The sequence below is a fragment of the Nyctereutes procyonoides genome, unplaced genomic scaffold, assembly GCF_905146905.1.
Source record: "Nyctereutes procyonoides isolate TBG_1078 unplaced genomic scaffold, NYPRO_anot_genome, whole genome shotgun sequence".
Lineage (NCBI taxonomy): Eukaryota > Metazoa > Chordata > Mammalia > Carnivora > Canidae > Nyctereutes > Nyctereutes procyonoides.
This window is the reverse complement of record NW_026575020.1, coordinates 2,445,911-2,458,264: the sequence shown is the minus strand read 5'-3', so window position 1 is coordinate 2,458,264 and position 12,354 is coordinate 2,445,911. Positions and strand designations below refer to the sequence as shown.

The 12,354-nt window shown below is 41.6% G+C and overlaps 1 protein-coding gene across 4 annotated transcripts in view; it reads right to left on the bottom strand.

Annotated features, from left to right (window-relative positions):
- The window catches only part of STAT3 (signal transducer and activator of transcription 3), a 74,746-nt gene that overhangs the window by 11,198 nt on the left and 51,194 nt on the right, over positions 1-12,354 (bottom strand). For all 4 annotated transcript variants that reach the window (XM_055320255.1, XM_055320275.1, XM_055320265.1 and 1 more), the window contains exons 5-14: positions 11,377-11,472; positions 11,091-11,172; positions 10,763-10,857; positions 10,440-10,591; positions 7,242-7,400; positions 7,020-7,112; positions 5,909-5,968; positions 2,547-2,576; positions 2,354-2,447; positions 2,202-2,249 (exon numbers count right to left, since the gene is read on the bottom strand). In XM_055320255.1, coding sequence (XP_055176230.1) covers positions 2,202-2,249; positions 2,354-2,447; positions 2,547-2,576; positions 5,909-5,968; positions 7,020-7,112; positions 7,242-7,400; positions 10,440-10,591; positions 10,763-10,857; positions 11,091-11,172; positions 11,377-11,472 — 909 coding nt within the window. The remainder of the gene's footprint in view (positions 1-2,201; positions 2,250-2,353; positions 2,448-2,546; positions 2,577-5,908; positions 5,969-7,019; positions 7,113-7,241; positions 7,401-10,439; positions 10,592-10,762; positions 10,858-11,090; positions 11,173-11,376; positions 11,473-12,354) is intronic.

The following is a 12,354-nucleotide window of genomic DNA, read 5'->3' as shown; positions in this document are numbered from 1 at the left end:
CCTTTCAAAAATTTTTTTTATTTGAGAGACAGAATGAGGAAGTGAGACAGAAAGCATGAGCAGGGGGAGAGGGAGAAAGAAGCAGGCTACCCACTGAGTGGGGAACCTGACCCATGGCTAGATTCCAGTTCCCTGGGATCATGACCTGAGCCAAAGGCAGATGCTTAACCAAGTAAGCCACCCAGGAGCCCCTTTTTCCTAGCTTTTCTTTATGGCTTTACCATATTTATATTTCTACATAATGTATACATTGTTTAGTTTTAGATGTTTGTGAATCTTCTACATATGGAAACATTCTATGTGTTAGTGACTCACTTTTGCATGCCTCACTTTTTGTGTCCATGGTTGTGTGAATATGCTGGTAATTCATTTTCATAGCTAAACAGTATTTCACCATCTGGCTCTACCGCAAATCCTTTAGCTACTCTAGTGGTGATGATGGTTTATATTTAGGACCTGCCATCAGGCTGCTGTGACATCTCGTACATGTCTTCTAGTACATATGTGCAAAGATTTCTCTATTGTTAAACCCTGGGGGATCCCTGGGTGGCTCAGCGGTTTAGCGCCTGCCTTTGGCCCTGGGCGTGATCCTGGAGTCCTGGGATCGAGTCCTGCATTGGGCTCCCTGCGTGGAGCCTGCTTCTCCCTCTGCCTGTATCTCTGCCTCTCTCTGTCTCTCATGAATAAATAAATAAAATCTAAAAAAATCTAAAAAAAAAAAAAAAACAAAACACCCTGGGAGTGGCATTGCTGGTTTATAGGGTATGTTCATTTGTTATAATGCCAAATTGTTTTCTGAAGTGACAATTTATATTCCCACCAGCAATATAGAAACCTAATTTTCACTAAGACTTCCAGTGAATTCTCAGAAACACAATTCCAATTCATTTTTTTCCAATTCATTTTTAAAACACTTTTTTACACTATAAAAATAATATACATGCAGTGTAAAAATGCAGATATTGCAGAGATATTATACAGTAGTCTTGGATACTAACAGCATTATAAATACATAAACACTGTTCAATATACAAAGTTCCTTGAGAACTTTGTGATGCACACATGAATAGACAAAAAAAAGTATAGCATACTTTTTAAACAGATACACCAATATACTACTCAAATTATCTTGCATCTTGTTTTTTCTTTTTTTCTTTTAAGTGGGTTCCACACCCAGTGTGGGGCTTGAACTCACAATCCTGAGATCAAGAGTTTCATGCTCTACCCACTGAGCCAGCCAGGTGCCTGCATCTTGCTTTTTCTAAACAAATATGCCACATACATTGTTCTATGTTGTTGCACATAGATCACTCTTTATAGTCAAGTACTATAAATTCACTTTTTTTTTTTAAGGTCTTCTATATTTTAGAGAGGAGGGAAAAATGGCCCAGGGCATAAACATCAGAAAAAGAACAGGGGGGCAGCCCCGGTGGCGCAGCGGTTTAGCGCCACCTACAGCCTGGGGTGTGATCCTGGAAACCCAGGATCGAGTCCCACGTCGGGCTCCCTGCATGGAGCCTGCTTCTCCCTCTACCTGTGTCTCTGCCTCTCTCTCTCTCTCTCTCAAATAAATAAATAAAATATTAAAAAAAAAGAAAAGAAAAAGAACAGGGTGTCACAATCTTTTAAAAAGATTAAAAACTAGTTCCTGGTCACATTTACCTATTTCTTTTTTTAAAAGTTTATTCTTGACACTAAGAATCCAATAACCTGAATCCAAGGGAGGAAGACAATAAGAGAAATAGGGGGACCAGTTTGATTCTTTTGCTTTTTCTTAGATGTTTAACTCTGATCTATTACAACCTTCTATGCCACCTCAGTGATAAAAACAGGTCACTAAAAAATGGAGCCAAGCAGCCTCCGCTGGCAGAAGTTGGAAGGGGAATTTGGAAAGCCCCAGGCAAGGTGGAAAGCTTCTTTTCTATTAAATGGGTGTGGGTAAGTCAGCCAGGGACTTTCCACTCCTTAAAGATGAGCCAACTCCCGCCAACTCCTGAGACACTCAAGGAAATGCTCTAAGCTGGAGAACTCCATAGCAGATGTGACTTCTGACTATGTCATTTTGACCTGTGATGATTTTTCTGTATGACTACAGCTTCACCATGGGTCAGTATCTCCAATTCTGGGCAATAAGAAGGCACCTGTTGTCTTTCCATCAAAGAAAACCCTCCCAGTTGGCTTTCATTCCCAAGAAAACTTACATCACAGTTGGCTCGGCCCCCGTTACCACATCTTTGCTCTCTCAGGGTCTGTAAGAAAAGCAGAGCACCTGAGTCATGTGAGGCTCTCCACTACCACCCTCTCCCTCTGCCAGAGGCCCTTGGAGACCAGGATCCAGGCTTCTGCCTCATACCAGGTGTTTGAATTCTGCCGACAGGCTGCCGTTGTTGGACTCTTCCATGTTCATCACTTTTGTGTTTGTGCCCAGAATGTTAAATTTCCGAGATCTGAATCACAGGAGAAAAACCAACCACATAGGTGACTAAGTAGCCAGAGGACAGAGTTAGATTAAATAGATCAAAAGGAAGCCTCTGGGCTGAACTTACCCTCTGAGAGCTGCGACATCCCCAGAGTCTCTGTTAAGAATATAAACTGGTGTTAATAAAACTGGCTCCGTGTTTCTTCAAAAAGTCTACTTTGAATACCTATAATTTACTTTGCTGGAAAAATCACTGTTCTCCCAGGAATTTCTGTAAACAATTCAACTACATTTCATATATATGAAATACAACCCTCTACATACCTACCCGGCGTCAACTCCTCCTTCGCAATAGACCCTTGGTTCTGCTCAAGTATCCTTGCCATCCCCACTTCCAGGGGATCCTGATCATTAAGCACATCAGATCACAGCATGTCTACAGTGCAGTGGTCCTGGGGTGAGGACGTACCTACCCTGTCTCATGTAGACTGGGAAGGAATTACAACCCAGGGTGGATTTACTTTCCATAGCTTCAACTGAACATGAGCAAGGAAGCATGGATTCTTAACTACTACAAGCAACCATACTGCAACTCAGAAGGGAACCTTACAAAGCTGGTGATACTTATGATGGCAGAGAAGGCAGACGGAAGTTTCTGGGTCCTGGGTGACATAAGTGAGTCACTAATCTCACCGTCAGGAACTTGCCCTAACTCTGCATTTCCAGTTACACTGGGCTGCAAATTTCCTTATTAATTAAGCCACACTGGGTTTTCTGTAAAGGTTTACTATTACCCACAACTCAGATCATCCCATTTCATGTTAGCTGGAAATAGTCCTCCCACTACATCCACCATCTTTCAGCTCTATGTGTTTGAATATATAGGGTTTTTTTTTTAAGATTTTATTTATTTATTCATGAGAGACACACACAGAGAGAGGCAGAGACACGGGCAGAGGGAGAAACAGGCTCCATGCAGGGAGCCCCATGTAGGACTCAATTCTGGGTCTCCGGAATTACACCCTGAGCTAAAGGTAGATGCGCAAACGCTAAGCCACTCAGGCGTCCCTATATTTTTTTATATAGTCACATTTTTCAGTCTTTTCCTTCTTTTTTTCCCTTTCTTCTTTTTGTTATTTTAGTAGTTTTAAAAGTGCTTATCCATTGCTATGTATGTACTAATATATCTATACATTTATTAAATAAAACATTTCATGTGGGCTTACAGATTAAAACTGATCAAATTTTGGGGTGCCTGAGTGGCTCAGTTGGTTAAGTATCTGCCTTCGGCTCAGGTCATGATTCCAGGGTCCTGGGATTGAGCCCTGCTAGGATTGAGTTTGCTTCTCCCTCTCCCTCTGCTGCTCCCCCTGCTTGTACTCTCTGTCACTCTCTTTTGCTCATTCTCTCAAATAAACAAACAAACAAACAAATAAATAAATAAAATGGATCAAATTTTAAACCATTTAGAAGGTATCTTTCCCTATATCACATTTTAAAACTTAACAGTCCTTTTACCAGGAAATTCCCCTCATTTTCAACCTAGATCTCCTTTTTATTTTATTAAAAATATATTTTAATCATTTATTTAACAGAGAGAGAGAGAGAGAGAGAGAGAGAGAGAGAACACAAGCAGGCAGATGGAAAGCAGACCCTCTGCTGAGCAAGGGGCCCCACATGGGGCTTGATCCCAGGACCCCGGGATCATGATCCAATCTGAAGGTAGAAGCTTAACTGACTGAGCCACCCAGGCACCCTTAGATTTCCTTTTTAGAAAAAAAAAACTTTTTGTATTACAGCTTTGATACATAAATGATGAATAATAAAGTGCACTATTGAAAATGTATTTGGATAAGGTCTGACATATCTATACGTGCTATAAATACCTGTGAAATCATCAGCCTAAACAAGATATTGAACATATCCATCATCACCAAAGTTTCCCCAAGTCCATTTGTAATCCATTCCCAAATCCCACACTCCATCCACCTGTCCCCAGGTAACCACTGATCTATTTTCAATCACTATAGATTCATTTGCATTTCTAGAATTATATAGAAATGGAAACCAAAGTATGTACACTTTTCTTGGTTTGGCTTATTTCATTCAAGTGTAATTACTTTGAGATTTCTTATGTGTTGCAATTGTCAGTAGCTCATTCCTCTTTATCGGTAAATGATATTCCATTTATAGATATACCACAAATCATGAAGCTCCAGTGGTATGGTTAGTGTATGTTTATACATATGCCACAAACTGTTTATTCATTCACCTATTTTTTCAATTATCATTTTTAAAATTCATTCACCTATTAACGGACATTTGTGTATAGCCCTTTGTGTGGACATATGCTTTCACTTCTCTTGGGTTAATACCGAATAGAACAGTAAGCTCACAGGGTAGGTACATGTTTAACTTCGTAGGAAACTGCCAAAGTCTTTTCCAAAGCGGTCTCACCATTTTGCGATTTTACCATCATTATATTACACATTCACCTATGCTTTTAAGATCATTAAACATATAAATACATCTGATGGACAACAAAAAGTAAAACATTAATTTATCATTCAAATCCTCCCCCTCCCCCTCAGTATCAGGTTTTCCCATAATTAATTCCTGAATAATCCATCCTTTACTCAGTGATTTGAGATATTATTTTAAATGTATATTAATTCTTTCTATAAATATGAAGTCTATTTCTGGACATAAGGTTTTGTTTTAATGATCAATCAATTTATTCCTGCCCTAGTAACACACTCATTTAGTAACTGAAACTTTGTGATACATTTTAATATCTGGCAAGGCATCTTCCTACACCACTCCCATTTATCTTTATTCATTAAAAATTTTTTTTGAAAGTGGAATGGTGGTTGCTAGGGGCTGGGAGGACAGGGAAACGGGAATTTGTTATTTAATGGTTGGAAAGTTTCCATGTTGCAAGATGAAGTTCTGGAGATCTGTTGCACAACAATGTGAATATATGTAACACTATACACTTATAAATGATTAAAATGGTAAATTTTATGTTAAATTTTTTACCATAATTTTAAATAAATAAATAAACAAATAAATAAATAAATCCTTTAAAAAAAACAAACAATGTTTGGCTATTTTTCTCATCTAAGATACAGCTTGAAGAGCAAGTCAAGAGTTTAAGAAATTCTATACGCATTTTGCTTATGCCACATTAACCTTCTCAAGAAGGATCAACATCTTTTTAATAAAAGTCTGCAGGTAAAAAATTAAAGAAAAAGGAGGACCCAGGGTCACAATAGCAATCACAACTCATATCTGTACCACCAGCTTTGTGGTTTTTTGTTCAGCATGCAAATGACAATGAACTGCAAGACTTTTGAAAACTTCTATTCAAAAAATGAAGATCCCCAAATGGAGATAAAGCCTCTAAGTTCACATGATAATTATCCAAGTTCTCATTTCTGTCTCTCATTTGAAAAAAGAAAAAAAAAAGCTAACATACAGAGTACTTACTTGTCAATGCACACTTTAATTTTAAGCTGATAATTTAACTCCGGGAATTTGACCAGCAATCTATTTCAAAAGAAAGTGGGAGGGAAAGTTTTTGAGTAAAGAAAAAAATATATCAGTTTTAAAAACAAGTCAATAGGCTCCACCACTAACTCCTACTCAAAGGAATACAGAATTCATAACCCTTCATTTCTAAAAGGTGAATAAAACACAATCCCAGATTCCTCTTCCTACTAGTGCCATCTTTGACCTTACACTGAGTATCACCCCTTCAGCCCCATTGTTACTGATAGAAAGCGTAAAAACCACAAACTTGGACAAAGTTGTATGAGATTTACAAAAGGATAATGAAAGTCGTTTCATGAAAATTATTACAGGAACACGCGCTCTGCAGCTGGTATGCTTTCTGTTAAGCCTGAAACCTAACACCCAGTTTCTAAAGAGGGAAATTTCACTGCAGAAGACCAAACCCCAATATACCTGTCCTGACTTGGGTGTGAAAGTCACACCCCACCCTGCAGGCCCACCACCCACCTGCTCTATGGCCTCTTAGCTTCTGTATCTCGATACCTTACTCTTTCTCCTAAAATTCATAGGGAAAAGTAGGCACCAAGGATAGAACATAACCAGCATTATTGTGCCTCTGTTGCAGGGATGAAGGAGACACAATAGCCCAAGACTATAGGCCTGAAATTGTAGGAATATATTCATGTAACCTCAAAAAGAGGTAATCATTCCTTAGCTTTTGACAGGAGAATTAAGAAGCAAATTGATACGATATTATGCCAGCAAATTCCATACCCACTATACTACCACCCGTGAGGCCTAGAAGGAAAACTCTGGCCATCAACTCAGCTCTCGTCCTAAGAACATCTCTCAATAAAATATCCACCAGGGACACCTGGGTGGCTCAGTGGTTGAGCGTCTGCCTTCAGACTAGGGCATGATCCCATAAGTCCCAGGGTCAAGTCCCACATCAGGCTCCCTGCATGGATCCTGCTTCTCTCTCTGCCTATGTCTCTGCCTCTCTGTGTGTGTCTCTCATGAATAAATAAATAAATAACATTTATTTAAAAAATAAAATATCTACCAAAAGGGGAAATATGGGGCCCACCTGACTTTGGTAGTGAACTGGACGCCAGTCTTGATGACTAACGGCCGGTCAGGATGCATGGGCATGCAGGGCTGCCGCTCAACCACAAAGGCACTGAAAGGCAAAGAGGACAGCAGTCCACATACACACTCTGCAGTGAACTGGTTTTTGTTCTACGCCTCAAAGCAAAGGAGGTGGTGGGGTAGGGAGCGATGAGGGAAAGGAACCGGAATTCGAAGTTACCTTTTCATTAAGTTCCTAAACAGCTCTACAATCCTCTCCTCTAGCATTGGCCGGTGCTGGACGATGGGATCCCCTTTATAGGACACTTTTTGTTGTAACTCCTCCAGTTTCTTAATTTGTTGGCGGGTCTGAAGTTGTGACTCTGCTAATGAGGTTATCCTGCCAATAAAATGAGAAAGCTACCAGTTACTAAGTGAGTGCACACTGGTGAGCTGGAGAAGGGGAAGGGAAGCCCACAGATATAAACACCACCATGCAGTCCCTTCAGATAAGAAAGGGGGATTTTTTTTATTGTGGTATAACGTAACATTTATCACTTGTGAGTGTATCATTCAGCAATATCAAATAAAAAATGGGGGCCCAGTTGGTAAAGCATGTGCCGTCTGATCTCGGGGTTATAAGTTCAAGCCCCATGTTGGGTGCAGCGCTTATGTAAGTAAGTAAGTAAGTAAATAAATAAATAAATAAATAAAAATAAGAAATAGAGATTTTGCGTTTTAACAGTTCCTTCCTAAAATTTAACATTTCAAAGAGAGCTGGCATAGAGGAAGAAGTGTTAAAACTTATATCCCTACAAAGCAGGAATAGAATAATCATCAGAAAGTGACAAGAAAGGGCACCTGGGTAGCTCAGTTGGTTAAGCATCTGTCTTTGGCTCAGGTCATGATCTCAGAGTCCTGGGATTGAGCCCAGGGTGGAGCTTCCTGCTCAGTGGGGAGCCTGCTTCTCCCTCTCCCTCTGCCCTTCCCCCTCGATTAAGTTCTCTCTCTCTCTCCCCCTCTCTCTTAAAATAAATAAAATCTTAAAAAAAAAGAAAGAAAGTGACAAGCATTCAAACCCAGGTATGGAGAACATGAAATATGAAATGTGGTACTGCCTTTATCCTAACCCATCCTTGTACCAAAATGTGGGAAATGTAGGCAATTAGACATCCCAAGAGGATGGGCTTGAGTTAGCTCTGTCACTTACTATCTGTGTAACCCTGGCCACGTCCCTTTGCCAGCACAGGTCTTCGTGTCCCCTTGCATGACAGAAGAGGTTGAAGCGCATGATTAATAAACACTAAAAGACCTTGAAGAGAGAAGGCAGAGATGTGGGGGGGTGTGGAGCATGAGGAGGAACAGGACAGCTGCTGAGATTTCTGGGCTCCCCAACTCTCTTTTGCCACTTACATTCTCCCATTGCCAGAACTTAAGCTTTCTGGGTCCCTGACCAGAAAACACTTAACACTGCTTTAAGTGAATTAACAAAATTCAGGGTTAGTGAGGATATGAACAAACAGGCTTTCTCATGTAGGGCTATCCTAAATTTCCAATGTCATGCTCTAAGTCTCTAGGTGCCTCTTTATGTCAAATTTCTCATAGTTCAAGCCCATGCATCATGCACATTGCTGGGCCTTGCACATCTGGATGCTCACTAAAGATCTGCTGCATAAATGAAAGCAAAAGAGCAGATAAAGAATGATTCCACTTAAAAAAAAAAAGAATGATTCCACTGATGTGACAATGTAGAGATGACCATCTTTTTTTTCTTTTTTTTAAAGATTTAACTTATTAATTTGAGAGAGAGAGAATGTGCGTTGGGGGTAGGGGTGGGGGCCAGAGAAAGAGGGACAAGCAGACTCTATACTGAAGGCACAGCCCAACATGGGGCTCAGACTTACGACCCTGAGGATCAGGACCTAAAACAAAATCAAGAGTTGGACGCTTAACCAACAAAGTCACTCAGTTGCCCCTAGAGATGACTATCTTTATGGATATATGCTCAATAACAGATGGCTAGAGGGATGGCCGTTGAAATTTTAGCTGTAGATATCTCTGAACAACTGGTTTTTATTTATTTTTATTTTTTAAAGTTTTCATTTATTTATTTGATAGAGAGAGAAAGAGAACACAAGCAGGGGGAGTGGCAGAGGGAGAGGGAAAAGCAGAACCCGATCCCAAGATCCTAGAATCATGACCTGAGCTAAAGGCAGATCTTTAACTGCCACCCAGTTATCCCTGAATGAGGTTTTTATTTTTTTTATTTACTTTTTAATTTTAGAAGATTTTATTTATTTATTCATGACAGACACACACAGAGAGAGGCAGAGACACAGACAGAGAGAGAAGCAGGCTCCATGCAAGGAGCCCGATGCGGGAGTCAAACCCAGGAATCCGGGATCACACCCTGGGCCAAAGGCAGGCACTAAACTGCTGAGCCACCCAGGGATCCCCAATGATCGGTTTTTAAAAGGCTCTTCTTCTCTTTAGTAATTTCCTGTGTATGAAGTGGTTTCCCTTATAAACAGTATGTGTCATTTTAGGTTATTAGAGTAACTTTGGTCTGTGCTACATAGTTAAGCCAAAAGTTTTTTTTTGTTTGTTTTTAATTTATTCATGATAGAGAGAGAGAGAGAGAGGCAGAGACACAGCTAGAGGGAGAAGCAGGCTCCATGCCGGGAGCCCGATGTGGGACTCGATCCCGGGACTCCAGGATCGCGCCCTGGGTCAAAGGCAGGCACCAAACCGCTGAGCCACCCAGGGATCCCGAAGACAAAAGTTTTATTTAAAATATTAAATAAAACAGGGGCAACTGGGTAGCTCAGTTGGTTGGATGACCAACTCTTGGTTTTGGCTCAGATCATGATCTCACTGGCAAGGGGCTCTGCACTCAGTGTGGGATCTCCTTCAGATTCTCTCCCTTCCTCCCTCTCCTCCTCTGCCCCTCCCTCCACATACTCTCTCACTCTCTCTAATACAGAAATTATTAAATAAAAACATAGTTAAGATATAGCAACATAAGCAAATTTTTATTTTAAAATGGCCCAAATGGGGTGGCTGGGTGGCTCAGTAAGTTAAGTGGCTGCCTTGGGCTCAGGCCATGATCCCAGAGTCCTGAGATCGAGCCCTGCATCAGGCTCCCTGCTCTACAGGGAATCTGCTTCTCCTTCTCCCTCTGCTGTTCCCCATACTTGTACTCTCTGGCTCTCTCTCTGTGTCAAATAAATAAAATAAAAATATTTAAAAAAATAAAAGTAAAAAATAAATTTGGCCCAAATAAAGTAAAACTCTTCAGATTTTAACTCTCAGACTTAATTTGAGGACATGAAAGCTGCACCTGTGAGATGGCACCCAACTCCTGAGCCTGCAGTTATGACCATGTTTTTATAGCACAGCTTTCTAGGAAGAAAGGAGGCACTTCTCTGTCATCTTTTACCAGTTTTCTAGGCGATCTAGGCAGATGTTGGGGGGGCCTCCAATGCACGCAATCTGTTGCCGCCTCTTCCAATCAGCCAGCTCTTCATCCGTGAGAGTTTTCTGCACGTACTCCATAGTTGACAACAGCCCCGCTAACTCACTCACGATGCTCTGGTTGGAAACCCAAATAAAGTCAGAAAACATTTTCTCAGACCATCCCTAACCACACTCTAGTCAATTCCAGAGAAGGAATTTGTTAGAAACCAGGCAAGTTCTGCCACAAGATGCCATACAGGTTGGGGGGGGGGCACAAAGGGGGAGGGGCGGTAACAGTGCTCTTACCCGCCGCATCTGGTCCAGTGCAGTGAGCATCTGCTCCAACTGCTGCATCTTCTGTCTGGTCACCGACTGGTTGTTTCCATTCAGATCCTGCATGTCTGTGGACGAAGGAAAACCTCCTTGGCCTGATGGAATACTTGTATCCTTAACCATGGTGCTCCCTGAAGCGCTAGTAGTCACCCCCCACCCCACCCAACCCCCATACCCCCGTGTGTCACCTCCACCCCCAGCACCATGTCTAAACAGATGCCAGATCCGGTAAGTCCTGAAACTCAGGGAACAGGCTCACTTTCTACAGTGGATTTTAATGTCTCCAATATTATTCACTTGCCTCCTTGACTCTTGAGGGTTTTGTAGTTGAAATCAAAGTCATCCTGGAGATTCTCGACCACTTTCATTTTCTGTTCTAGATCCTGTTTCAAACAAAGACACAAAACAAACCAAAGCAAAAGAAAAGAAAACAAAACAAAAAAGCAGAAGTGAAAAAGATTTTCCTGGGAAGAGGGAAAAGAAAGTTTCTGAGAATTAAAATGGAGCCAAAACCTCAAAAAAAGACACACGCAGGACCCACAGGCAATGTCCCCAAGGAAAGGCTTCCTGCCCACGACTTGCTTCACCTGTACTCGCTTCCGAACATCTTGAAGATGCTGCTCCAGCATCTGTTGCTTCTCCGTCACCACGGCGGCTGTGGGGTGACTGGCCTGGCCCCCTTGCTGCCAGAGAAGGGAATCAGCACACATGAGAATGTAGGAAATAAAGGGAGAAAAATACTCTCCCCCTCTGTCCAGTCGCCATCCCACCCACTGCCCTTCCTCTTTGGCTGTGGTGTGGCTGCCACTGGGGGAGGAAGGGAAACAGAGGTAGTGTGCCGGGCAATGTCAGGGTGATGCCACAGAGGCTCTCCCGACACCTTGCCTCTGGTCTTGCCTTTTTAACCTTAAGCCATTCTAGAAAGCCACTCTGTGTTGCACTAGGAGACCACATGTTGAGCTAAGACATGGTCCCTACCTTCAAAAACCTCATTCTAGGCTAAGTATGTTAAAAACATTCAGAAAAATAGGGACATCTGGGTGGTTCAGTTGTTTAAGCGCCTGCATTTGGCTCAGATCATGATCCTGGGATCCTGGGATCAAGCCCCACATCAGACTTCCTGCTCAGCGGGAGGCCTGCTTCTCCCTCTCCTGCTGCCTTTGCCGCTCCTCCTACTCATGCTCGCTCTCTCTCTCTTTTTCTCCCGAATAAATAAAATCTTTTTAAATTTTCAGAATAATTATGACTGCAGATCTCGGATGCCTATTTAGTGTAGGTGGTGTCCAACACATTTCTGTGGCATAATAAAAAAGCCACTGTCCCAGAGGTGAAATGGCAGATTAAGAGAAAATACCTCAGAGGAGAAGGGGAGGCTGGTACCTTGAAAAGGTCAAATAGCACATGAAATGTGAACATGGTAAACTTTGTCAAAATAATAGGATATCTGGGCATGTGGCTGCCTTAGTTGAAGGAGCATGCAGGCCTTCACCTCAGGGTTGTAAGTTCGAGCCCCATGCTGGGTACAAAGATTACTTAAAATGAATAAATCAATAAAAACTTAAAAA